Genomic DNA, 27,190 nt, shown 5'->3' with positions numbered 1-27,190 from the left:
TCATATCTACCTATCTATCTCATATCTATCTATCTCATATCTATCTATCTATCTATCTCATATCTATCTCTCTATCTATCTATCTATCTCTCTCTCTATCTCATATCTATCTCCTATCTATCTATCTATCTCCTATCTATCTATCTCATATCTATCTATCTATCTCATATCTATCTATCTGTCTCATATCTATCTATCTCATATCTATCTATCTGTCTCATATCTATCTACCTCATATCTATCTATCTCTCTATCTATCTCATATCTATCTATCTATCTATCTATCTATCTCATATCTATCTCATATCTATCTCATATCTATCTATCTATCTATCTATCTATCTATCTATCTACCTATCTATCTCATATATATCTATCTACCTATCTATCTCATATCTACCTATCTATCTCATATCTACCTATCTATCTCATATCTATCTATCTCCTATCTATCTATCTCCTATCTATCTATCTATCTATCTCCTATCTATCTATCTATCTCCTATCTATCTATCTATCTCATATCTATCTATCTGTCTCATATCTATCTATCTGTCTCATATCTATCTACCTCATATCTATCTACCTCATATCTATCTATCTCTCTATCTATCTCTCTATCTATCTCATATCTATCTCATATCTATCTATCTATCTACCTATCTATCTCATATCTATCTACCTATCTATCTCATATCTATCTATCTACCTATCTATCTCATATCTACCTATCTATCTCATATCTACCTATCTATCTCATATCTATCTATCTATCTCATATCTATCTATCTATCTCATATCTATCTATCTCATATCGATCTATCTATCTCATATCTATCTCATATCTATCTATCTCATATCTATCTCATATCTATCTATCTCATATCTATCTATCTATCTATCTATCTCATATCTATCTATCTATCTATCTCATGTCTATCTCATATCTATCTCATATCTATCTCATGTCTATCGCATATCTATCTATCTACCTCATATCTATCATCTATCTATCTATCTCATATCTATCTCATATCTATCTCCTATCTATCCATCTATCTATCTCATATCTATCTATCTCATGTCTATCTCATATCTATCTCATATCTATCTATCTATCTATCTCATATCTATCTATCTACCTCATATCTATCATCTATCTATCTATCTATCTCATATCTATCTCATATCTATCTCCTATCTATCTATCTATCTATCTATCTCATATCTATCTATCTATCTATCTCATATCTATCCATCTATCTATCTCCTATCTATCTATCTCCTCTCTCTTTCTATCTATCTTGTATCTCATATCCATCTATCTTGTATCTATCCATCTTTCTATCTACGCATCTACCTTGTAACTGTCTATCTCATATCTATCCAACCATCCATCCATAAAAAATGTTATATTCCAGAATGTAATAAATCATTGATTACGCTCTCAGTCAACCAGTAGAACAGATTACTGTACAGCGGCAGCACAATAACTGCATAAAGTCACATATGGCAGCTGAACTTATGAATAATATGCTGGAATCATTTTCTCCTTGTGAGGAGCTGGGGGAAAGTAAAGCAATATTTAAGTCTCGTAAATTTGACAAGCCTGTCACTCACAGCCCGGCAATTGCCATCTGATGCATTTAGGATCTGCGCTGATAGGGCAGTTATTGACCTTTGCTCATAATTATCTACACCAGAAAAAATGAAAAAACTGAAAAGTATCAGATGGCGGAGTTTAGCAACAAAGGAACAATGCCATCTGTTCAGTAGCAAAGTCGCATGATGTTCATGATCTGAAATACAAGTTGGCTCCGGCGTTTCATTCATAGTTATTTACTGCTTTTTATACCAAATATTTTTAGGAGTGTAAATCTGTCAATGGCGCTCTCCGTTTTCTGCTCCGTGGGGGGTGAATGTTCATTATTTTCCTCTTGAGTTCAGCAGTCTGTTTAATCTACAAGGCGTTCCGTACGTTCTCATTGGTGGTTAAATAATATTTACTTTCTCTTGGTATTTTCATGTAATTTGTGATGAATACTTATGTATCCGCAGTACATAACAGTCTTATGTTTGTGTTGTATGTACTGATGTGTCAGCAGAAAATGACTTATTACATAAATCAATTTTTTTAGAATTTTTGGTGCTTTTTTTATTTTTAGCTACAATCAATAATTTTTTAAATCCTTAAATACTGGATTTTTTCCGCTGACCACTGAACCTAATACAAGCCTGTCACATCCGGATTTGCATAGAAAACTTTGCAGCAGTCATCTCACTAACATCACAGGCAGGATTACACTGAGAGGTGACACCTATACGTAGACACCACATGATCCACCATTCACAACAGGTGAACAGTTGTGTCTATCTACTCCCCTTCCCTGCAAAATGACCCCCGCAGGTCACAGGACATGTCTAGAACAGTTTCCAATACAAGTCAATGGGTCAGCTCCTGTCCATTGTGTGAATGGCCCATGAAGCTGCTGTAAATCATCTCTCTAAAAGCTCTAAATGCTGTTAATTGGAACCTGTCACCAGGTAAGAGCACCATAAACCATGTTATGGTGTCCATACGGTGGGTCCAGCATGGACCATGCAGTCGGACTGCTATATCAGAAGCTGCAGCATGATCTCCCATCCTGCTGGCATTAGCATTCACATCCTGGGCACCATGATGTCAGGAGTGGTCAGGTGACTTTCGATGACATCAGCAACACACACCAGTACCACGGTGGGGCTAGAGTGCTACATCCCCACAGGGTAAGTGCTACTCTTTTTGTTATTTAATTAAATCCTTATTTATATAGCGCCAACACATTCCACAGTGTTTTACAGATTATGGAAATCACAATTGGAACTCTGGGGGCAGTGCTGTTCGGTAACTGGCCAGGCCTGCATTGGCTCATTTGCAGTGGCCCCTTCATAGAGCCCAATAATTTGGGGCAAATGAAGGTTTCTAGGAAAGTTCTTGTTGGATCATTGGGTCATGTAAATAGCCCTTTAAACAAAAGCCTACATTCAACTAAACCAAACATGCATGTCAATGGGTATGCTGGCTGCCATTCGAATGTTCATTCCGGGGCCAACATCTATTTCTTGTTTATGGCCATCTTTACGGCAAAACATATTAATTCCCTTGACTGAGTACATGCAATATTGCACATAGAGCAGCAATAAAATATCACCCTTACTTGGTCTGAAAGCCTCTGAAGATATTTTATGGCCCTCGAATGAAGGTCTAGTATTACAGTCATATACACCAGACCGGGAACCTGTTTTCATCACTGCGGCTCTTATCTCACGAGTGTTAAATACCCACATCAGATGCAGTTACAAATGATGACACCACGGCTTCCTGCGTTTAAGACGGCACCAGTGTCAGGTCTATATAATTGCTGTGTGAGTCTCTTACGACTGGCTGCCCGGCTGATACACTTAAACTACTCAATTCTGCATCTGTCTGCGTGTTGACAACAACTTCAGATGATGACACGGCGTCATTTCTCCAACCCCTTACCCTGCTGCCTCGAAAGCAAATGAAGGCTGGCAGGAAGAAAGTAAAGGCTGCACCAGAACTCCATTTATCACCATCACACGGGATCCATACTGCAAAGAAAAAAAAAATCAATTTCTCTTAATCGAGTAAAGTGACTTATTAAGGGTTATGAACGCTGGCGGAGTACCTACTCGAGTTTGCCTGTTAGGGAGAGAAATTAACAGCTGCATTCGTTGCTGTCATTTTCTTTTGTCTCCTGGCTCTTAATTGTTATTAAATTATCTTTTGAGGGTTTTCGGTAAGCGGGTCATGTCTTTGATCTGCAGCATCCCTGTGAAGCTGAGTGTGGAAATTACATCGGGCCTTTATGACAATCGTGTAGAGAAGCTCGGTGAACTCCGATTTCATAAAATTATGCGCCTCTCAATATTTTCGAGATGTCCCCCTTCAGTAGTAAATCGGCTATCACAAGACAGTAGGTTAAGTGGGTGTAAAGCTACCATCACAAATGGTTTGGTTATGTTTGCATTTGTCATGAAGGTTGGCTGTAAGTTTCAGGGTGATTGGCATGCATAGAAAAAATTGGGGAACCGTGCCACATTACAAGGCCATAGATGCTCTGTGCCCATAATACAGTGCTATAGATATTCCATATCAAGGAACCACAGATACTCCGAGTTCATATTACAAAGCCATAGACATCCCATGCCTACTACAGTGCCATAGATACTCCATGTACAAATATGTATTCCATGTCCTTTTCACAAAGTCATAGGCATTTAATATCCATAGTACATAGCCAGAGGCCCTCAATGTCCATAATACAGAGCCATATGCACTCTATGTCCATATAGAGGAGCAAGAGGAACTTCATGTGCTTTTGTATAGTGCCTCTGTCCGCTATATTTTCTCCATACAGCCTTATACTATTGTACTGTATGACTATTGTTGTATGGCAGAAAATGGAGTGCATACAATTCCATATTAAGGAGCCAAAGTACTCATTTTTTTTATTATTTGGAGCCATAGGCACTCCATGCCTATATAACGTAACCATAACCAGCACTCAGTATTTATTATTTGAAGCCATAGATACTCCATGTGTATATTACAGAGCCATAGACATTCCAAGTCCATATTGCATAACCATAGGTACTTCATGTCCAAATTAAGAAACAATAGACGTTTCATGTGCCCTTCCATAGTGCCTCTGCATGGTGCCATATTCATACAGCCTTACAGCATTGTACTGTATGAGCATTTTATTGCATAGCAGAAAATAGAATACCTACAATTCCATATTACGGATTCAAAGTACTCCGTTTTTATTATTTGGAGCCATAGGCACTCCATGTCCATATGAAGTAGCCATAGGTACTCCATGTATTTTTCACATAAGTCATAAAGACATTGAATATCCATAGTAAGTACCCATAGGCAGTCAATGTTCACATACTAGAGCTACCGGAGCTGCATTTCCATATTAAGAAGCCATAGGTACTTCATGTGCCTTTCCACAGTGCCTCTGCATGCTGCACTCCATATCCATATTGTGGAGCCATAGACAGTCAATGTCAATAATAGGAATCTATAGGTACTCCATGTCCATATAACAAAGGCATAAGCACTCCGTGTCAAAATTACAGAACCATAGATACTCTGTGTCCATGTGCAAAGATTCATGTGCCTCTGCACTATGAAAACAATCTGTTGTAATAAATTCACCATGCCTATGAATGTAGTAGGAGGCACACAAGGTTACATTATGGTCCCATCAATTTCAATGGGTGCCTTGATATGAATCAGGACAACATATGGTAATCTGGTCACATGCTTGTGGCCTTAGGCTAACAACATCCCGGGTCAAAACACATAGAAATAAGTCACGCCAAGCTGTGCCAACATTATTAGATCCCATGACTCTGGCACCAGTGGTTGGCAGCCTATGAATGTATGTCTACTCATATAGAAAGTTTCCTAAATAGATTTTCATCTTCTGGGTTACATTTCTTTCATTCTTATTATATAGAATAATTAATAAAGTGACTGGGCAAATAAAAATCCACGAGGTTGCAAGTGGGTGCCAGAAGAGAGAAGTGGCTACTAGAGACGAGCGAGCATACTCGCTAAGGGCAATTGCTCGAGCCCTTAGCGAGTACCTGCCCGCTCGAGAGAAAAGGTTCGGCTGCCGGCGTGGGTGACAGGTGAGTTGCGGCAGTGAACAGGGGGGGCGGGGGGAGAGGGAGAGAGAGATCTCCCCTCCATTTCTCCCCGCTCTCCCCCGCAGCTCCATGCCCACCGCCGGCAGCCAAACCTTTTCTCTCGGGCAGGTACTCGCTAAGGGCAATGCTCGCTCATCACTAGTGGCTACTTAAAGCTGTGTGGAAGCTGGTAGCTTCTCTGACAGCTATTCTGATTCTACTGGATGATATTATGACTTTATTAGTATTTGACCTGTGAATATTTGCTGTGTTATCGTTCTATTCTTGAAAATCAGCACTCAAGACTGATATTTGGTGCATGGCTTTTCTAACTTTGGTCTTTTTGCGTTGCAGGATAATTGTCCAATAGTTCACAGTGAAGATTAATATTTTTGCATGCAGCAGCGCTGGCCCTAAAGGGGTTATCTAACTTCTAAGATTAATGACCTACCCTCAGGATAAGTCATCAATAACTAATTGGCAGAAGACTGCCACCCAGGACCCCCACCGATCAGTTGATTGCCAAAGCTGGTGTTTCTACAGAGCTGCTTTGTTATAAACAGCACCATGGCTTGTATAGTGGCCCAGCATGATACTGCAGGCTGAATTTTATTCATTTCAATGGGACTCTTGTCTGTAGTACCATGTCAGGCCACTACGCAAGGCATGGCTCTGTCTACTTCCGATATCAAAGCAGCTTCATATACTAGAAACCAAGCCCTGGCGATCAACTACTGATGGCCTACCTTCAGCGTAAACTATTGAAGGCCTATCCACAGGATAGGCCATCAATAGTAGATCAGCAGGGGCCTGCAGCCCAGAATCTCTAATGATCAGCTGTTCATTGGGCAAATGCATTTTATGCACTGAGCTGATTTCTGCAGGAAGCAGACAGCTCTGTTACCACTGCAATGGCCAGGCTTGGTATTGCAGGCGTTGGAATGAATAGTAACTTTGCTTGTAATACCAAACCTGGCCACTGCAGTGGCAACAGAGCTGTTTGTTTCCTGCAGAATTCAGCTCAGTGCACAAGAGCACCAACACAGGAAACAGCTGTTCAGCAGGGATCCTGTGCAGCCGATCTCTACCGATTTACTATTGATAACTTATCCTAATGGCAAGTCATCAATAGATTATAATTGGACAGCCCCTTTTGGTCTCAACAGACTTTACCTGCAGTCTTACGTCAAACGAAGGAATAGGATCATTCATAATGAGTTGTCCCAAGTTACAAACTCAGTTCCGCTACACTGACAAATGTCCAAACAAAGCTTATGACTCACTTTAGAAATATTAACGGAATATTCTTTTAGCATTGTCTTCACACAGAACACAACTGGCATCTAGTCCTTGTGTAATGCCATACACTAACAAGACTCACTGTTTGATTAACTGGGACCTGCTTCCTAGCTGGCACTCAGTATTATGAAACACAAACTGCACCATTCTTTGAGACAGGATCACACTCACTAAATTACACTCTGTCAAATATTGTGCTGCCTGCTACCAGCCAACAGTAACACAGCATGATCTGTGCCTTCGTATTCAAGTCAAGCTTAGTAAAAGATAAACTGGGAAGGTGCCAAGTTACAACAATAGTAGAGATGTCCTTAAATGACCAAAACATAGCGCGTAACATCAAGAAGGCTGTATATATTAGCATTGCTTAATTCACTTTGTCTGTGCAGTGATCTATAGGCCATATGCGTCCCGTAAACCATCGGTGTGACAAACCCCAAGCTAGACATTTAAAGAAGGGGTAGCAGTATCTGTATGAAAATACTAAATAAAATCATAATCAAAACTGGTCCTACAAGTACTAGACCTTCAAAAGAACATCCTTGGCAGTCTACAATAATGACGAAAAAGGCAAGCATCACTTTTAGGAAAGTAGTTTGAGTAGTTTAGCCAACTACTAGTGGCCCTGTGTGGACTTAGAAGTTGCAGTGGAGTTGAGACTTTCCTCATATTCTTAACGAATGCCCAAGATGACTGACTTGGTAGCTAGCCAGGGCCAGGTCCCCATGTTGTCTTTAAGCCATTGAGATGGTATATCAGTCTAGAACATTATTGAATAGGGTGGATCGGCCTTGGTAGCCTCTAAATGGCTTCAATTATCTCGGGAGTCAAGGAAAGAATTTATTGGCCTTGAGAATCACTAAAGGGTGTATTTGTCTTAGAATTTACACCCCTGAAGTAGGTTCCAATACCAATAATCCATTTCAGTGTCTCTCTCCCATGACCACTGATACCATTTATAGGCTACCAAGACCAATACACCCTTTCAGTGATTCCCAAGTGTAAAGGACCCCTTTAGCGCTCTCAAGAGAATAAGCAGATCAATGCACCCCTTCTGTGGCTCCTAAAAAAATATACATTATCCCTTTAGTGGTTCCCAAAAGCAATGGACCCCTTCAGTGTCTTTTAAGACCAGTAAAATTATCTAGGGGCTACCAAGTCCAATGCAAATCTACAGTGATTCTTATCACCAATACACCTCTTTAGTGGCTCATAAGACCATTTGAGCCATTGGAGGATAGCATGACCAATGTACTGAAGGGGTATCTTTGAAGGGCATAAATAATCCTGTGAACGAATAAAGTAATGTATATCATTAATGGGATCATTAATATTCTTATTCTGTAAGGGGGTAAATGATCTTTGGAGCCATTTAGGGGGTCCATTGGTATTAGGAACCACTGAAGGTGTATTTTGCTCTTAGGAGTCACTGAAGAGATGTACTAGTTTTAGTAGCCTCTAAATTATATCAATGACCTTGCGAGATACTGAAAGGATCCCTTGGTCAAGGGACCCACTAAAAGGTTATATTGGTGTTAGGAGTCACTCAAGGACTGTACTGGTCTTGGTATCCTCCAAGGGGATAAATAGTTTTGGGAAACACTGAAGGGGTGTTTTGATGGTAGATGTCCCTGAAGGACTGCATTAGTCTTGGCACCCTCCAAGAGTGTATTGGTCTTGGAAGCCACTTAAAAGGTCTGTTGGCCTTGGGAACTACTGAAGGGGTTAGTTGGTCTTAGGAGTCACTGAAGGGGTACAATATATTAGTCTTGATAGCCTCTAAAGGGTATCAAATGTCTTGGGAGACACTGAAAATATCAGTTGCTCATGAAACCCACTAAAGGGGTATATTCATGTTAGGAGTCATTGTAGGACTGCACTGGTCTTGGTATCCTCAAAGGATGTAAATGGTCTTAGGATCCACTGAAAGGGTCTATTGGCCTTGGGAACAACTAGATAGGTGTATTGATCTTAGGTGTCCCAGAAAAGTTTCATTAGTCTTGGTAATCTTCAAGGTTGCTTTGATCTTGGAAACCAGTTAAGAGGTCTATTGGTCTTGGGAAATACTAAAGGGTTCTGTTGGTCTTAGGAGTTACTGAAGGGTGCATTGCTCTTCTTGTTCTATAAGTGTGTGTGGGTCTTAGAAGCCTGTGAAGGGGTGCATTGATCCTGGTATCCTCCAAGGGTGGATTGGTCCATGGAGCACCTGAAAGAGTACACTGGGAAACAAGTCCACTTTTCATTTTGCTCTGCCATACATCTACCAGGCACGAAAAATTACATTTATACACTAAATTCTGCCATGGTAATTCCTGGAATCCAAATATTTTAAAGGAGTGACCTTCTACTCATTCACTATGTGATTCTGTATGTATTGTTCTTCCCAATTCACCAGCATAAGAACCAGCAATAAGTGAAGCATCTGTGTCCATGAGCCAACAGTCCATAGTCCTGCATGTTCATAAGCAGTGAACTAATAATTATATTAATGATGCTAAGAATTCCTGGCCCATATAGCAGCATTTCCTTTACTGCACCGACTTACATAGTGTCAACAGGGTCTTAGACTCTCCAGTCAGAAACAGGTTCAAAAACCAGGCCAACTGTTGCTTTGTTCAGTTTCAAGTGTGCAAAATTTCTAAAGGGCTTTTATGGTTATTCCCATTAATAGCAATAAATCAATGTAATTCCCCAAATAATCATGTTATCCAGAGTCTGTCACATATAAACGATCGCGGTCTCCAAGTATGCCCATAAATCTTACAATTACAAATAATAACTTTATTAGTTGAATACAATTTTTCTAAAAAGATTGGATTACTTTGAAAAAGAGCTTTAATTTACCCCAGCCGTGGTGGGCAGACAAAGGCAGGCAATGTTCCTGCAGAGCGGGCCGTGTGGGGTTATGTCACATTCTGCGGGCGGAAAGGTTATAAATGGTGGAATTAAAGTGATAAGCCAAACTAACACAAGGCATTATGATGAAATTAAAGCAATATTTTGTCAGAGAAGCCTTCATAGAGCACATAATACACAGAAATGTTAACCAGAAGGTCTGAGCTGGAGAGAAACCCTGTATATTCACTTAATTATATATACGTTTTAACACTATAACCCCACGTTAACAGTTACCAAGGTTATACAAAATGTACAGATGTATTTTTAGAAGCAGTGTAGTAGCTAAGTAACTGTGTAACCATATCTATCTATCCATCCCATACATATCTATCTATCTATCTCATATCTAGCTATCTATCTAATATCTATCTATCCCATATCTATCTATCTAATATCTATCCATCTATCTATCTATCCATCCATCCATCCATCCATCCATCCCATATCTATCCATCGATCCCATATCTATCTATCTATCTATCTATCTCATCATAATTATCTATCTATCTCATATCTATCTATTCATCCCATATCTATCTAGCTATCTATCTATCTATCTAGCTATCTATCTATCTATCTATCTATCCATCCCATATCTATCTATCCATCCCATATCTATCCATCCCATATCTATCTATCTATCTATCTATCCATCCCATATCTATCTATCCATCCCATATCTATCTATCCATCTCATATCTATCTATCCATCCCATATCTATCCATCCCATATCTATCTATCTATCTATCTATCCATCCCATATCTATCTATCCATCCCATATCTATCTATCCATCCCATATCTATCTATCCATCCCATATCTATCTATCCATCCCATATCTATCCATCCCATATCTATCTATCTATCTATCCATCCCATATCTATCTATCCATCCCATATCTATCCATCCCATATCTATCTATCCCATATCTATATAACCCATATCTATATAAGCCATATCTATATAACCCATATCTATCCATCCCATATCTATCCATCCCATATCTATCTATCTATCCCATATCTATCTATCTATCTATCTATCCATCCATCCATCCATCCATCCATCCATCCATCCGGATCATTTCTCCTTCTCTACCTTAGATGAGATCACCCTTCATTATACGTTTGCAAAAAACAAACCAGGGAATTAATAACCATTTTAACACCAGAATTCTAGTATAAAAAAGTTGAACATTTTTGAGAAATTCTCACTTGTGCAAATATGTCTGACTTTTCTGCATTTTTCCCCGCCTTAGCTACTTTTGAAAGAGTAGACATAGTTTGTTGGGTGGGGGCAGGGACACCCATGGCCCATCAAATTCACTATAATTTACAGCAAATTATAGCTAAACCTAATCCAGGGTAGGTTTTTCCTGCCATAGATTTCTGGAGGCGGCACATGACAGCTGATGATGCAACAAATGTATTAGGAGCCTTGCACCTTTTTATACGTTTGGCGTTGCTTACTCCAGTGGCACATATCGAAGACCAGCATGAAAAATGCAATTTTTTTATAAAATGTTCCTCAGAGTTTGAACAAAGAATAAAAAAAAAATAGATGACCAAGTTTAAAGTCAACAAACTACAAGGACAATGTTCTTTAGGTCTGGTCATCTGTAGCCTCCTAGTCTGCATTGTTGTATCTGTAACCTCTTTATTCACATGGTCCCTGTGATGTCTTTCTCAGACAATTCTTTCGGTGCTGGCAGCCATGACAGAAAGCTCTTGAATTTGTTTATTCACTCTTGTTTTATCCGTTTCTATGCGCTGTCATGTAACCTTTGGGGCTTGGAAGATGGATGATGAAGGCCCGGGCCATTCGGCGGGTTGAGGTCATGGTGTCGCTGGATCTCATTAACTATATCACTCTACGAAAGAGACTCTACAAAGGTCACCTCAACTCAGCACAGTCGGAAATGTGATGAAGGAATGCTGAGGTGAATATAATTACACTTTGGTCAACTCTATATAAATATGTCAATAGGAAATTAAAGGTGAATTTACTTTTTGTATCCTTCCAGTCTTCTCGAAACCTTTTTGTCTTGTTCTGTGCTAGAATGATATTTTAAGCCAAGTTTACAAAGTAACTAATTCATGTGGTACGATTACTCAGATACAAATAAAGCCATGTCTAAGATTTACCATGCCACCATGCAATAAAAAAAGAACAGAAGCAAAGAAAGAAAAAAGTTAAAAAGAAGCACACGGTGGGTACATTTGGTGATAGTTTGGCAATTTGACCATCAACAGTGTGTAGGCTTTCTTCAACAGTGTCTACACATGTGACAAGATTTACATAGCGAGTATCTCTGTAATGAAGGCTCCTATACAGTTGAGTGCAATCAATGAGATACACAATAGGCTATGTTCACATTGTTGTTAGGGATCTCTATCGGTAGTTTTGTTAGATTTGACAGCAAGAATAGCACAACTTGAAGCAATATTCTCAGTTAAAATTATAGAAACCACAATGAAACTTTAGCAAACCCCATTAGTGCCAATTGACTGTATTGTGTACCAGATCCTGCACAAACAGAACCTTAAAAGGTGTTCTCCAGCACCACAAAACCCATAACCTATCCTTATAGGCCACCAATATCAGATTGAAGGGGGTCTGATTCCCTGTAACTTCTCTGCTCACCTGATTGAAGGGGCTGTGGCACTCTAGTGAGAATCACATTTTCCTCATTGCTTACCAGTAGTGTTGAGCAAATCGAAACAGTTGAACCCTGTTTCGGATCAAACTTTGTTAAAAGTTTGTTTTTTGCACAAACGTGAATTTTGGGCAGTTTGTTTCAGCTACAACCAATAAGATACCACCAGCATACGTGATAAGTAAACTTTTCAAAAGTTCAGTTTGGCTGGTTTGCTAGATTTTGGCAAAAGGTTTGGTTCAATCCGAAGTAGTTTAAACTGAACCAGAACAGGGTTCGGGTTCATGCCAAACTGAGCTTTTGCCAAACCTGGACAGGGTTCGACTGTTTTGGTTTACTCAATACTAACCACCACAACATTATATCCCAGTTTTAGTAGTATTGGTTAACTTTTTGCTTAAATTCAGCAAACTGGCCAAATCGTCTAGCTAAACTGAACTTTAGTAGAGTATGCTTATCACTATTTACCAGGCACAGCTATGTGCTTTTAAAAGTGGTTGTACATGGTACTGCATTTGAGTCCCATTCACTAGAATGGGACTGAGCTCCGGTAAGCTGCAGTACCAGGTACAACCACAAAAAATTATATATAGTTGTGCCTGGTAAACAATGTAGAAGATGCATTGCCTGCTAGAGTTCAATGCACCCTTCAATCAGCTGATCAGCAGTTGGGCTGAGAATCTGGCCCCAATAATCTGATATTGATGGTCTACCCTAAAGATGCCCATACACATTAGACTAACGATGCTGAAAATGAATGATTTCAAACCAAACCATTGTTCAAATTATTGTTTTAGCTTATCAACGACTGACCCCCATCACCCTCAAAGAATAAATTGTTTTCTTTGACTGTATTGTCTGATAGGTGGATGAAAAATCTTTCATTTTTATGAAAGGTCCTTCATATACCAATGATCATTCTTCGAAAGAATGTTCCTAGAAAGATTGTTCACCTATTGCAGGTGTCATTCAACAGTTTATGGCTAGTTTGAGCTACTTTAATAGTCATTGTGAACTAAAATATTAGGGCTGCTTTGGTGAAATGATCTTTCGACACATAATCATTAGTTAAATGGTTGTTCAACTGTTAACCTACTTCTACTCTGTATGGCTATCTTAAAGGGTTTTTCCAGGACTTGTACTACTGATGATCTATTCTCTGGATAGATCATCGATAGTTGATCGGCGTGGGTCTGCATCAGTGGTCAGGGTCGTAGTTGTGATAGATGGTTTCAGTCCCACTGAAATCGATAAGAACAATGCCTCCGATCTATCTTTTTCAGTTCCTCATTGTGATCAGAGCCAGTGTAGTAGATGGCATCACTCCAATTAATTTTAATAGGAGTGAAGAAGTCTATTAAACTTCTGGCCTTAAAGGAGATGTCTCGAGGAAGCAGTGATTTTTTTTTTTGCCCAGTCCCCCTAATTAAACATACATTACTAATTACCCCTGTAAATTACTTTCCTAGCTGGTTTCTACTTACCGTTTCAGCAACTTATAAAAGTTTCCCCAAGATGGCCGCCGGCTCTTTCCCCGTCGCTCGCTGCAGCCCGACGTGCGCGCTCCCGAGACGCTGCCAGCTGTGTCTCCATGGCAACCGGACACCAAGCAGCCGCCGACCGGACGCCCCGCAGCCGCCGACCAGTCACCCACCGCCAGGCAGAAGGTAACCGGCGCAGCCCCCCCCCCCCAATCACAGCGGCAGCCCCCCCCGGCGCAGCGACAGCCCCCCCGGCCCACCGCTAGTTCCCCCATCACAGCGGCAGCCCCCCCCGGCGCAGCGACAGCCCCCCCCGGCCTAGCGCTAGTTCCCCCATCACAGCGGCAGCCCCCCCCCGGCGCAGCGACAGCCCCCCCCCGGCCTAGCGCTAGTTCCCCCATCACAGCGGCAGCCCCCCCGGCGCAGCGACAGCCCCCCCCGGCCTAGCGCTAGTTCCCCCATCACAGCGGCAGCCCCCCCGGCGCAGCGACAGCCCCCCCCGGCCTAGCGCTAGTTCCCCCATCACAGCGGCAGCCCCCCCGGCGCAGCGACAGCCCCCCCCGGCGCAGCGGCAGCCCCCCCCGGCCCATCACTTACCAGGACAGCTGGACGGCGGGACAGCTGGGCGGCTTCTCCGGACAGCTGGGCGGCTTCTCCGGACAGCTCGGCAGCTCTGCACCTTCCTCTAACAGAGGAAGGTACAGAATGGCCGCTCCAGCGCGCTCCCGAGCAGTGACAGCTCGTCTGCGCATGCGCAGAAGAGCTGTAGCGGGGAGCACACTGAAGCGGCTCGTGCTGAGAGGAGAAGACCGGACTGCGCAAGCGCGTCTAAAAAAGCAAGCTGCCGGCGAATTTAGACGGAACCATGGAGACGAGGACGCTAGCAACGGAGCAGGTAAGTGGAATAACTTCTGTATGGCTCATATTTAATGCACGATGTATATTACAAAGTGCATTAATATGGCCATACGGAAGTGTATAACCCCACTTTGTTTCGCGAGACCACCCCTTTAACCACTGATCACAACATCTGGCTCAGCTGGATGATCAGCTGATCAGCGGGGATCGAAAGCCATGGTCCCCATTGATCAACTATTGATAACCAATCCGGAGGATAGGTCATCAATATTAAAAGTCCCATAATACCCCTTCAAGAATAGGCCATCAATTTTGGTGAGTTGAAGAACTCATTTAAGGGGAGACCAGGAAGCAAATGGATAGCGGATCACCTGATTGGTTAGACAGCAATGCTTTGGGTGGCCTTACACATCACTTCTACCTCTCTATTTTGTATGTAATACTTATTTCCTCTTTCATTCACTTGAGAAATTGATATATTAGAAGGGTATAACAGAACTATCCCACAGCACTATACAAGCAGAGGAATTTCCATGCTCCAACATATATCTTTAAGAAACACTTAAAAGACTTTATGTCATAGTGCCCAATTCACAGGTGACTCGATATTGGCAAAGTAAATGCAAAGTTATAAAAACCGCAACATTATTCAAGCAACTTTCCATTGTAGATCCTCTAGCTTTTTGTATGTAAGAACCGGGGGAAAAAATTGTCATCAACACTGAAAAGAAACACAATCCTAAATACTAAATGCATAGAACACTATATTTTCTGTGCGAGTCAATGGTTCCCATGAGAGGGGAGCACTGACCAAATCAATCTACTAAGCCCTAACCAAAATTAATTTGCAAATTCTATTTTACTTTCAAGCCAAAGAAATCCTAAATGCATTTCCTATTATAACCCCCCTGACCTTTAAACAGAAACCTTGTTTTTGAGGCAAAGATTCAACAATATATCTCAACCTAAATCCAGTACCGGGCAGGGCCAATAAATAATAATCTCAAGACTTCATTAATTTTTCATATATTTTCATTTCGGCCACAGCACCCTCTTACCCTGGTCGATAGATCAAGCTGCTACGATACATTTAACACCTGGGGCTATGACTCTAGTCTCCGGGGGATGCCATTGACTGTAGCCAGATGAGATGCTTGTTTACAGCTGTTTAAGGACCATAACTTAAGTTTTGTTTTTTTTTTATTATTTCTGCTATATATATATCGCCAATGCTTCATTAAAAGGTACATTTTCTTTTAAGTAAAGTTAAAAAAAAAAAAAAGTCATGGGATGTTACTGTGACTTTTAGACAATTTTGATGTTTTTTTTCTAAACATAAAAGGATGATAGAAAAAGAAGAAAAAAGGCAAATAAAAGAAAAAAGTTTTCTAAATAATAATAATTATTATTATTACTAATAGTATTTTTGTTGTTCTTGTTATATTTAGTAGTACTGTAGTATTAACCATCATGAGTTAGATTATTTCTCTTTAAAAAAATTTAAAAAGCATAAACATGACACATTGAATTACCAAATTTGGTAAAAAATAAATCAATTTCAAATTTTGAAATTTAAAATTCATCAGATTTAAAAATTCCAAACTTATTTTAAACCAGAAAATATATTTTTTAAAGAATCTGAACACATAAATGGATATCCATCTATCTTTAAATCAAAAAGAACAGGAATAATATTACGAATTGGAAGAGCATGATATTAAAACTCAACTAAAAGCTATGCTATTATTGTGTCAGATGAGGATCTGTGCTGTGAATCCCCAAAGGGCACAATTGAAGAATTCAGTCAGCTATGCTTCAAAGGCTGAATGAAAAGTGAAGCCGCCTTTCTTTCTGGGCCCATGGAACCATTACAGAGATGATGTTATGGTTTTAAATAATGTTCTGTGATCTATCCTTGAAAATATCTAACCCGCACTTTTATTTCACAAGCTTTAATGGTGGTTCTCACTTCAGTCGTGACCTTCAGACGGCTTATGTTGCGAGGCCTTTCTGTCGAAAGGGGCTGTGAGATCAACCGGAGGGTTCTAGTAGGGTAATGTCTTAGTGTTTGCTCAGCACACATTTGAATTGCAAAGTACACAGAGGAATAGCAACCAATAGATCAGCGGAAATAAAGGCAACAATGCTTTCATTATGAAATGACAGGGATTTTATAACATTTCATTAAAATTCCGCAGCATTTTGATACATTGGCATTGTCCTACTACAACATCAACCTATATTTACTACTGGCAATTGTAACTTATTGAATATTCATATAGACTACATTGTAGTCCCAGAGTGGTCTACTAAGTAATATATAAAGGAATGGAAAAAATGAATAGTCCTTCAGAGTTTTAAGGAAATGAAGATCCTTTCCAGTTGTCCTGAATGAACCATCAACAGGAGCCGTTTTTGGCAACTGATATTCGGTCATTAGTGCTTTCATACAACATCTCAGTGATAGGTATTAGAATACAGACAGCTTAAAGGGGGTTTTCCCAGAATAGCAAACTATTCCCTAACACAGGATAAGGGATAACCAGTTGATCAGTTGGGTTCCAACTGGCTGCCGTTACATTCATTTCAAGAAGAGTGCTGGGGATAGCCAAGCACTTGAACTCAGCTCCACACCCATTACGGAACACTCCGGACCCTCGTTCTTGGGGTCAGTGAGAATTCCATTGGTCGTAACCCCAAAGATGAGCAAGTCATCCCTTTTCCAGTGGATAAGACATACATTTATTGTAGGAAATTCCCTCTAAGGCCCCTATACACAAAGTCAACCAAATGTGTTACTTGCTATTAAACATGTATAGGGGCCTACTGATGCTGCCCAACAGATAATGTCGGAGAAAAGAAGGATCAGGTATGTTGAATTTTAACGCCCGATCCTTTGTTCCCCTTGGAAATAAGCCACTGCCAGAGTTGGCTTTCTCTGCTCCGCCTATTAAAAGCATGAATACTTGACCAACCCAAGCGTTATTCTGTATGGGGGAGTTGAGAGAAATAGCTGTCAGCTGAATGAGCTTCCAGCTGATAGTTATTGAAGGTCCACGGGCTGCTTAAAAGGGGAAATACAGTCAAAATTATCTTTTGAGAATTCATGGCTGCACATCTGTTGAGTCCGTGACCACCATTCATTTTCAGAACAATTAGGATGTGAAGCTCCTTGGAGTGATTAAAACTCTCAGAGATGTAATTTCCTGGACATTTTTGACACAACAGCCTGAGCGTAGTCCTATTGATTTGTATAGCCTTTTATGTAAAATGTTGTGCCAGAGTTTCTCATAATGGGAATCTCTCAGGGACGCTGAATGGATTTCAGTGCTTCATAATTTAGGAAGGGAGGGGTATAGCTTCTCCTTTTAGAGAGCAAATAGTAGGTGTGCAAAACTTAAGGCCCATTTACACAGCACGAATGTCGGGCAATCGATGCCCGACACTCATCCCCGTGTTTCCTTGCGCCCGTGCTCCTGCAGAGGAGTTAGCAGAGCTGTCTCGCTCACGGAGCAGCCAGTAGGGGGCCGGGCAGTGCAGGAGATTTCTCTCCTCTCGCTCCCCCGCCCCTCTCCATTGAGATAACACAACGGTTGTTCACTACTGAACGGCCGCTGTTTAAACTGAACGATGAGTGATGAAGCTCATTGTTTATGCAGCATGAACTCATCGCTTATTGTTCAGTTTAAACAGTGGACATTCAGTACTGAACGACCACTGTGTTATCTCAATGGAGAGGGGCGGAAGAGCGAGGGGAGAGAAATCTCCTGCACTGCCCCACCCCCCTGCCGGCCACTCCATGAGCAAGACAGCTCTGCTAGCTCCCTGCAGGAGCACGTGCGCGAGGAAACACAGTGATGAGTGCCGGGAATCGTTTGCCCGACATTCGTCCCTTGTAAATGGAGCTTTATAAGGCCATGTATGCTGTTCTGGGAAATTTAGTATGCAAATGAGGGATGGTGCAATATGTCTAGGGTGCCTACCATCTGATAGGTGGCTCTCTAGAGGCATTGTATGATCATTTAGGAATTCATGGAGGTCCAAAATCACAGACTTCAGCAATGTCATCTTCTAATAAGTCTCGAAATACCAGAAGACTAGTTTTTTGTGCATTTCACCTTTAAATGGTTTGTGGACAGTTCCTGTAAACTAACTGTAGCACATCTAATATGTCTTCTTCGACCTCCAGGGTTGTTATTGCATAGTAAAGAGAGCAATTCAATAAAAAAAAAACATAACAGGGATTTTTTTTGTTTATAAGCGCTGCGGAATAAGTTGGCGCTATACAAATAAAGATTATTATTATTATTATTATATGCACTGTATAAACTATCATTTCATGAGTAGCCTTCATCACAAGACTGGATGGTTAACTGATATACAGTACTGTGTTACAGTATGTCTATAGCGAGCCTGGAGTAGGTAGTATATGACTAACACCATTGGTCCTTCTGGAATCCCTGTGTCATGCACAGCTCCCTCAGCCTTGTGCCAGGCATAACACAATGTATCCGGTATAACACAATGTATCCGGTATAACACAATGTATCAGGTATAACACAATGTATCCGGTATAACACAATGTATCCGGTATAACACAATGTATCCGGTATAACACAATGTATCCATTCTTCCTGGATCGCTCCCATATATATAACATTGTATTCGTTCGTTGGTTAACATAAAATATCAAAAAGACTGGACTTACAGGCAACTTCCAGTGATGCATTTCGACTCATGGCTTCACCGAGGTAATTCCGGGCAACACACACATAGCTTCCTTCATCTGGTTTACTCCTTCGCCCATGTACAATGCGTAAGAAAAATAAAGATCCGCTGGGGAGCAGCATCCGGTGGGAACGGGGGTCATCTTTGTCCGTTTCTACTCTTTCTAGGTCTTTGTACCACTCGATGGTCGGCACGGGTCTGCCTTCTGCTTTGCAGTTTAATGTGGTAGGCTCTCCCTTGGACACAATTACATCTGATGGATGTTCTACAATCCGAGGAGGAAAATCTTCCTGACGGAGTCGAGATCCTAGAAGCAAATAAAAGTAAATTTAATACAGTTCTCCAAATACAATTACTAGTCAATATCAATCAGACTAGAATACTCAGAGACATGTCAATAAATGATCCAATGATAAATACAGATGTAGCAAAGTTTAACTTGACTCTAATAACATTCTATGACAAGTTGCCTTATCTTGAGCCATTGAAAAGCTATCTTTATCTTAAAGGGGTTTTTCGGTTACCATATAATCTTTCAATGACAGATGCACAGGGCTTAAAATGTAACAAAATTAGCTGTAGTTACTCATCCTCAACCCTGGCAATCCAGTGATGCAGCCCCATGGTGTTTGTTATGGAATGGACCCCGTGTGGCCCCTGCAACCAATCAGAGGCCACAGTATCACCACCCGTTCTCTTGGCATCAACACTAACATTCTGCAACTTTTACTAAGAGTCAACATAGCTGTAATATATCCTCAAGCCCAAAGTTCTACTGACCTGGACCTAACTTTCAATGGAATGCTATAGTGATCTAAGTTCGGTTCAGTAGAATTGTAGAAGGTTCAGATGTTGTGGCCATAACCCAGATGCTAAATTGTGGTGCTGTTTAGTAAAAGTTGCAGGATGCAACTTTTTGTGCAACTTGAATGAAGCAAATTCCCTTTCCCTTAAAGGAGTTGTCCAGCTGCAGAGTACTGATGGCCAATCCTTAGGATAGACCATCAATAATAGTTCAGCAGGCATCTGCTGCCAGGGAACCCCACCAAGTAGCTGTTTGCTGGGCCCACGTGTTTATGCACTGTACTGATTTCTGCAGGAAGCAGACAGCTCCATTCTCACTGCAGTAGCCAGGATTAGTGTTTCAATCGAAGTTTCCATTGAAGTGAATGGTTGCAATACCAAGCCTGGCCACTGCAGTGGGAATGTATGGAGAAAAGAAGGTGAATGAGAATAAAAGGTGTATGGACTGTATCCTGTGCAAGGGTGAGTAGATTAGGTCCTCAATAAGCGAGAGTTCACTGTATAGCAGGTGCAGCCAACCCCAAGGGACCATCTCAACCTCCAGGGTGGAAATATAGACAATAGATACCAAAAACTGTTTAGAAATTGGGTAAAAGGCGCAGCGTGGGGACATATATTAGTACACAATGCTATTGCATACAGGCTTTATCTTCTCTCTGGGCAAAATGCCAGAAGTCTGCTCCTCGCTCCTGACATGTGCCCCAAGCAGATATTGAGGAAGAGGCATAATGGCCTTGAAACGCGTATATCTGCTGGTTATGTAATAAAGAGGTGAAGCAATATCGCAATTGTGTACTCATATATGTCCCCAGGTTGTGTCTTATACTCAGTATTTACTGCAGTGGGAACAAAGCTGTTTGCTTCCTGCAGAAATCAGCTCAGTGCATGAACACACCTGCTCCACAGCTCATCAGTGGAGGTCCTGACCAGCAGACCCACGCAGATCCACTATTGAAGGCCTACTCTAAGAATAAACCATCAACAGTTTGCAACCCGGACCACCCCTTTAAAACCCACCAATAAACCAGTGTTTGATCATGTGATCCTACAGAATTTTTGTGACCCTATTAATAACAGTTTCATCGACTCAAAAATGTGCTAGAAAAGCTGTGACACATGACCATGCAGGCATGACACCTTATATATACATGGTGCTATAAAACTAAATACTCTACGACATATAACACAGGATGTGTGCTGATTAGCGCCCTCCCATGGATTTCTCCAAATAATCAAGTACAGAGCAGTTAATGTACACATTTCATCCTGATGAGAACAATCACATCAGCATCTAAAGGGTTTCCACACTTTGTTTATGTCCAACATTTTCAGTAACATTCAATCAGGGGCATCGCTAGCACTGGGCATCCGGGGCTTAAGCCCCAAATCTTCAGCCCGGTGTTCCGGATCACCAGACGACCGCCACTTTCCTCCTGAGGATGCTAATGCGGTTGAGTACTACGATGGGGCAGGGAGCACACAGTCTCCTCCGCCACCATACGAGTGCACAAAGCCTCTGCTTAAAAATAAATACATTACTCACCTAAGCCCCTTCCCCTGCCGGCAGAGCTTGGCCTGATGCCATGATTAAGAGAGGTAACGCTGGAAACGCGTAGGGGCTGTTATGATCACACTACCGGAATCATTTTTATAATGCGATGAATAAAAGTTAATTTTTCACAGAAGGGCTGAAATTTTTATAAAAGAAAAGCTGGATACTCTTCAGCAGGGTAGCCTATCAGACGCCGGGTCAGGTCTCCTGCATGGGTGACGCGACCTCCTTCTGCTGTCTGCTAGGCTACCGTGCTGAAGAGGCCAAGCGCTGTCGGTAGGGGACAGGGCTTAGTTGAGTAATGCATTTAGATTTGAACAGAGGAACAAAGGCACTATTAAGGGGGGCATGTGTGCAGCGTGTGGGGCACTATTAAGGAGGCATGTGTAAGGAGTGTGGGGGCACTATTAAGGGGGGCATGTGTAAGGAGTATGGAGGCACTATTAAGGGGGGCATGTGTAAGGAGTGTGGGGCACTATTAAGGAGGCATGTGTAAGGAGTGTGGGGCACTATTAAGGAGGCATGTGTAAGGAGTATGGAGGCACTATTAAGGGGGCATGTGTAAGGAGTGTGGGGCACTATTAAGGGGGACATGTGTAAGGAGTGTGGGGCACTATTAAGGAGGCATGTGTAAGGAGTATGGAGGCACTATTAAGGGGGCATGTGTAAGGAGTGTGGGGCACTATTAAGGGGGGCATGTGTAAGGAGTGTGGGGCACTGTTAAGGGGGGCATGTGTAAGGAGTGTGGGGCACTATTAAGGAAGCATGTGTAAGGAGTATGGAGGCACTATTAAGGAGGCTCGTGTAAGGAGTGTGGAGGCACTATTAAGGAGGCTCGTGTAAGGAGTGTGGAGGCACTATTAAGGAAGCATGTGTAAGGAGTATGGAGGCACTATTAAGGAGGCATGTGTAAGGAGTGTGGAGGCACTATTAAGGAGGCTCGTGTAAGGAGTGTGGAGGCACTATTAAGGGGGGCATGTGTGCAGAGTGTGGAGGCACTATTAAAGGGGGCATGTGTAAGGAGTGTGGAGGCACTATTAAGGAGGCATGTATAAGGAGTGTGGAGGCACTATTAAGGAGGCATGAGTAAGGAGTGTGGAGGCACTATTAAGGAGGCATGTGTAAGGAGTGTGGAGGCACTATTAAGGAGGCTCGTGTAAGGAGTGTGGAGGCACTATTAAGGAGGCTCGTGTAAGGAGTGTGGAGGCACTATTAAGGAGGCATGTGTAAGGAGTGTGGAGGCACTATTAAGGAGGCTCGTGTAAGGAGTGTGGAGGCACTATTAAGGAGGCTCGTGTAAGGAGTGTGGGGGCACTATTAAGGAGGCATGTGTAAGGAGTGTGGAGGCACTATTAAATTAAGGAGGCATGTGTAAGGAGTGTGGGGGCACTATTAAGGAAGCATGTGTAAGGAGTGTGGAGGCACTATTAAATTAAGGAGACATGTGTAAGGAGTGTGGGGGCACTATTAAGTGGGGCATGTGTAAGGAGTGTGGGGGCACTATTAAGGGGGGCATGTGTAAGGAGTGTGGAGGCACTATTAAGGGGGGCATGTGTGCAGAGTGTGGGGCACTATTAAGGGGGGCATGTGTGCAGAGTGTGGGGCACTATTAAGGGGGGCATGTGTAAGGAGTGTGGGGCACTATTAAGGAGGCATGTATAAGGAGTATGGAGGCACTATTAAGGGGGGCATGTGTAAGGAGTGTGGACGCACTATTAAGGGGGGCATGTGTAAGGAGTGTGGACGCACTATTAAGGGGGGCATGTGTAAGGAGTGTGGACGCACTATTAAGGGGGGCATGTGTAAGGAGTGTGGAGGCACTATTAAGGAGGCATGTGTAAGGAGTATGGAGGCACTATTAAGGGGGGCATGTGTAAGGAGTGTGGACGCACTATTAAGGGGGGCATGTGTGCAGAGTGTGGGGCACTATTAAGGAGGCATGTGTAAGGAGTGTGGGGCACTATTAAGGGGGGCATGTGTAAGGAGTGTGGAGGCACTATTAAGGGGGGCATGTGTAAGGAGTGTGGAGGCACTATTAAGGAGGCTCGTGTAAGGAGTGTGGAGGCACTATTAAGGAGGCACGTGTATAACGTTTGAGGGCATTATTTAAAGGGCACGTATATAGAGTGTGGGAGTACTATTACAAAGGGCATTATTACTAAGGGGGAATCAGTACTGAGTGGGGGAATTAAGGGGCACTATTACTGAGTGGGGGTTCTCCTACCAAGTATGCACCATAACTAACTGAAGGCACTAAGGAGCAGTATTGGAGAGTCAAGGGAACTAAATGGGCACTAGAGGGACATTATTGCATTCAAAGGGACACATAGGTGGCATTATTACCTTTAACTGGGTACTCATGGACATTATTACTTTTTAAGGGGGCAAAAATGGGACATTATTACTTTCAAGGGGCATTATATAGAGTAAAAAACAAGAGAAGTATTGCTTTCTAGGATGCATTATTACTTTCGAGGGGGCACAATAGTAGACGTTATTAGTATGTGGGAGCACTTAGTGGAACACTTATTGTACTGTTTGGCACGGAGAATCAGTATTACTTTGCGTCATACAAAAGATGGCACTATAATTGTGTGGTGCATTATTAAGCCTTGGGACAAAGTATCAGCTTGGCAGTATTGTTTTCAAGGGTGTTTAACTATTTTTTTGGAGAGGGCATTGTAAACGTTATGACAACATTAATTCTGAAGTACGTTATTTGGGGGCATCATGCCACACTGTAGGTACAGTAACGGAGGCAGATCGGGCATGCAACAAGCACAGAATTCAGGATAGAGAGTTTGTGTATGTTGGGAAACTGTTAGTGAGGAACCAAAGATGTCTTGTGTTGCAAATTTACACAGAGCCTGGCTGGAAGAAGTCATGGAGGTCTGGGCCAGATGGAAAAGATGGGAAAATTGAATAACTCCAGTCAGAGACACAGTCACCTGTGTTCACTGGATATAATGGTACTATAATCACATATACAGTCTACATAGGGTCTGAGTAGAGCTGGCTTTGGGCTTATGCACCTGATTTTTTAAGACCCTAGCAACTCCCCTGCATTCAGTTATTTTACGGGGGTGTTCAGATTTTGCAGATTTAGTGTGGATTTTACATTTCTTGCAAATATTGATGCAGATCCATATCCATTGAACAGAGGCGTAACTTGAAGCTTCTGGGCCCCAATACAAAATCTGTAACAGGACCCCCAACTATAATGCTTTATTCATACTACTAGGCTTACTATGTGGAGAAAATCTTATGGGCCCCCTATGCGTCATGGGCCCAGGAGCAACCGCATCCCCTATAGTTACGCCCCTGCCATTGAAGACTTCACACTGAACTCTGCCGTGGATCCTCACCAAATAGTGCAAATTTTGACATTGCAAAGAATCTTCACTAAATCCGCTATATGCGAACACACCAACCGCGTATGCCATGCAGCAGATTCCACTGCAGGATGTTCTGCGCTGAATCTGCCTATAAAACTGCGCTGGAAATCCGTGGCTATTTTGCCGTGTTTTTTGCCGAGGATCCATATTATATTTAGCTCTGTCAATGGACAAAATCTTAATGGATTTGACAGAAATACCATGTACAAGTGGTCGGCTATCTCCAGCAGTCCTAATGAAGCGGAATGGAGCGGCACTGCGGATGCTCAACCGCTGCTCCATTCAATCGAGAGGGGCACAGGACCTCTGTTCTTAGGATCGGTGAAGGTCTTGGTTGTAAAACCCCCACCAATCAGACTCTTATCACCTATCCTATGGTTAGGTAATTAAAGCCAGTGTTGGTACAAAATCACAGACATAACAGAGCTGACTTTGTCACTGAACCGTTCCGGCAGTTCTATGTAACACTACAGATCACAGTGAGTGTTGCCGAAGAGCAAACCCAGCTCTGCTCCGACCGCAAGTCACGTCTCATTGAGGTCACTGCAACGAACATGATTGCCATCCATGCTCCCCAGTGTTAGTATTGGGAACTTTAGAAGTACTATTAATTGGCTGGGAAGTTATTGTTGCTCGGTAATTTGTTTGAGAAGTGGGATGAAGGCGAGAAGAAGATGCATTCACCATCTCACAACCATCTGTTCAAAGCCAAATAAACAAGGAGTGGTGCAGCGGTGCATGTAAAGAGCAGGTACAGCCGGCACAAGACTCCCTTCCCAGTCTTAAGACGAGGAAGCAACCCAGCTGTTCGGTGAGTGTGGGAAGACCAGCCTGGGGGACCATAACTTGTTCTAATTATTACTGAACTGTACCATCCACTGGAAGGTTCCCCGCTCCGCAGAGCGGGCTGTAGTGTGCCATCTGTCATCAATAATACACCAACACCGCCTCTTTTATTTAAAAATTCATGATATCCATCTGCAGGACTTTAATAGATATATTGGCAGAGTGATATTATCAGAGGGTTTATGTACATTCTGTACAGATACCTGCAAATAACCGAGTCTACAGATGTAGCAAGGTTTAAAGGGCCACTCCAGTGATTTGTTTTCATTCATTATGCAGCTATCCCCCCCTGTATATAAGCGAGCGATTGTTACTTTAGTTAGTTGTTCCTCCGTATCTGGAACTCCTGGCCTCTTTTCCCTCAGATGGTCATGTGATCTCAATTCTCATGGTGAAGGTCGCACCGGTCTCTAGTGAAAAATAGTGTGAAAGCTGACTGCTGCTTGAGATTGTAGACCCTACTGCCTCCGGGTCTCACGTGTTGGACCAATTCCTCAAAGAAAATCGATTGAACCAGAGACAATTAGGATGGCCGTAAAAAGTCCTATTTTATTTCAATCCACATTAAAAGGTTCCTTATATAAAACAAACAATGTATGTCTAATTTGTCAAAAGGTCAGCAAAAGTATAGCGGCGCTTCGGACAACAGTGTCCCTTATCCAGCAATTGAGAGGTTAAATGGTATATCAGGTAACCCTAATGGTACTGGACAGATAATGGAAAAGAGGGGGCAGGGATGCAAGCCCATAGCAGTCTGGTGTAGGGTGCAACTGGGCAAAGACAGGAACCCTCTTCTAAGAGTCAGTAGTGTGCAACCTGGGCAAAGACAGGAACCTTCTAAGAGTCAGTAGCATGCAACTGGGCAAAGACAGGAACCCTCTTCTAAGAGTCAGTAGTGTGCAACCTGGGCAAAAACAGGAACCTTCTTCTAAGAGTCTGTAACTTGCAATCGGGCAAAGACCGGAACC

General features: G+C 42.1%; 1 protein-coding gene across 12 annotated transcripts in view; it reads right to left on the bottom strand.

Annotated features, from left to right (window-relative positions):
* The window catches only part of ROBO2 (roundabout guidance receptor 2), a 466,996-nt gene that overhangs the window by 393,153 nt on the left and 46,653 nt on the right, over nt 1–27,190 (bottom strand). For all 12 annotated transcript variants that reach the window (XM_066599125.1, XM_066599128.1, XM_066599126.1 and 9 more), the window contains exon 2: nt 19,606–19,932. In XM_066599125.1, the coding sequence (XP_066455222.1) occupies nt 19,606–19,932 (327 nt within the window). The remainder of the gene's footprint in view (nt 1–19,605; nt 19,933–27,190) is intronic.

This window comes from Eleutherodactylus coqui, chromosome 4 (genome assembly GCF_035609145.1).
Source record: "Eleutherodactylus coqui strain aEleCoq1 chromosome 4, aEleCoq1.hap1, whole genome shotgun sequence".
Classification (NCBI taxonomy): domain Eukaryota; kingdom Metazoa; phylum Chordata; class Amphibia; order Anura; family Eleutherodactylidae; genus Eleutherodactylus; species Eleutherodactylus coqui.
The sequence above is the reverse complement of the archived record's forward strand: the minus strand, read 5'-3'. Positions and strand labels throughout refer to the sequence as shown.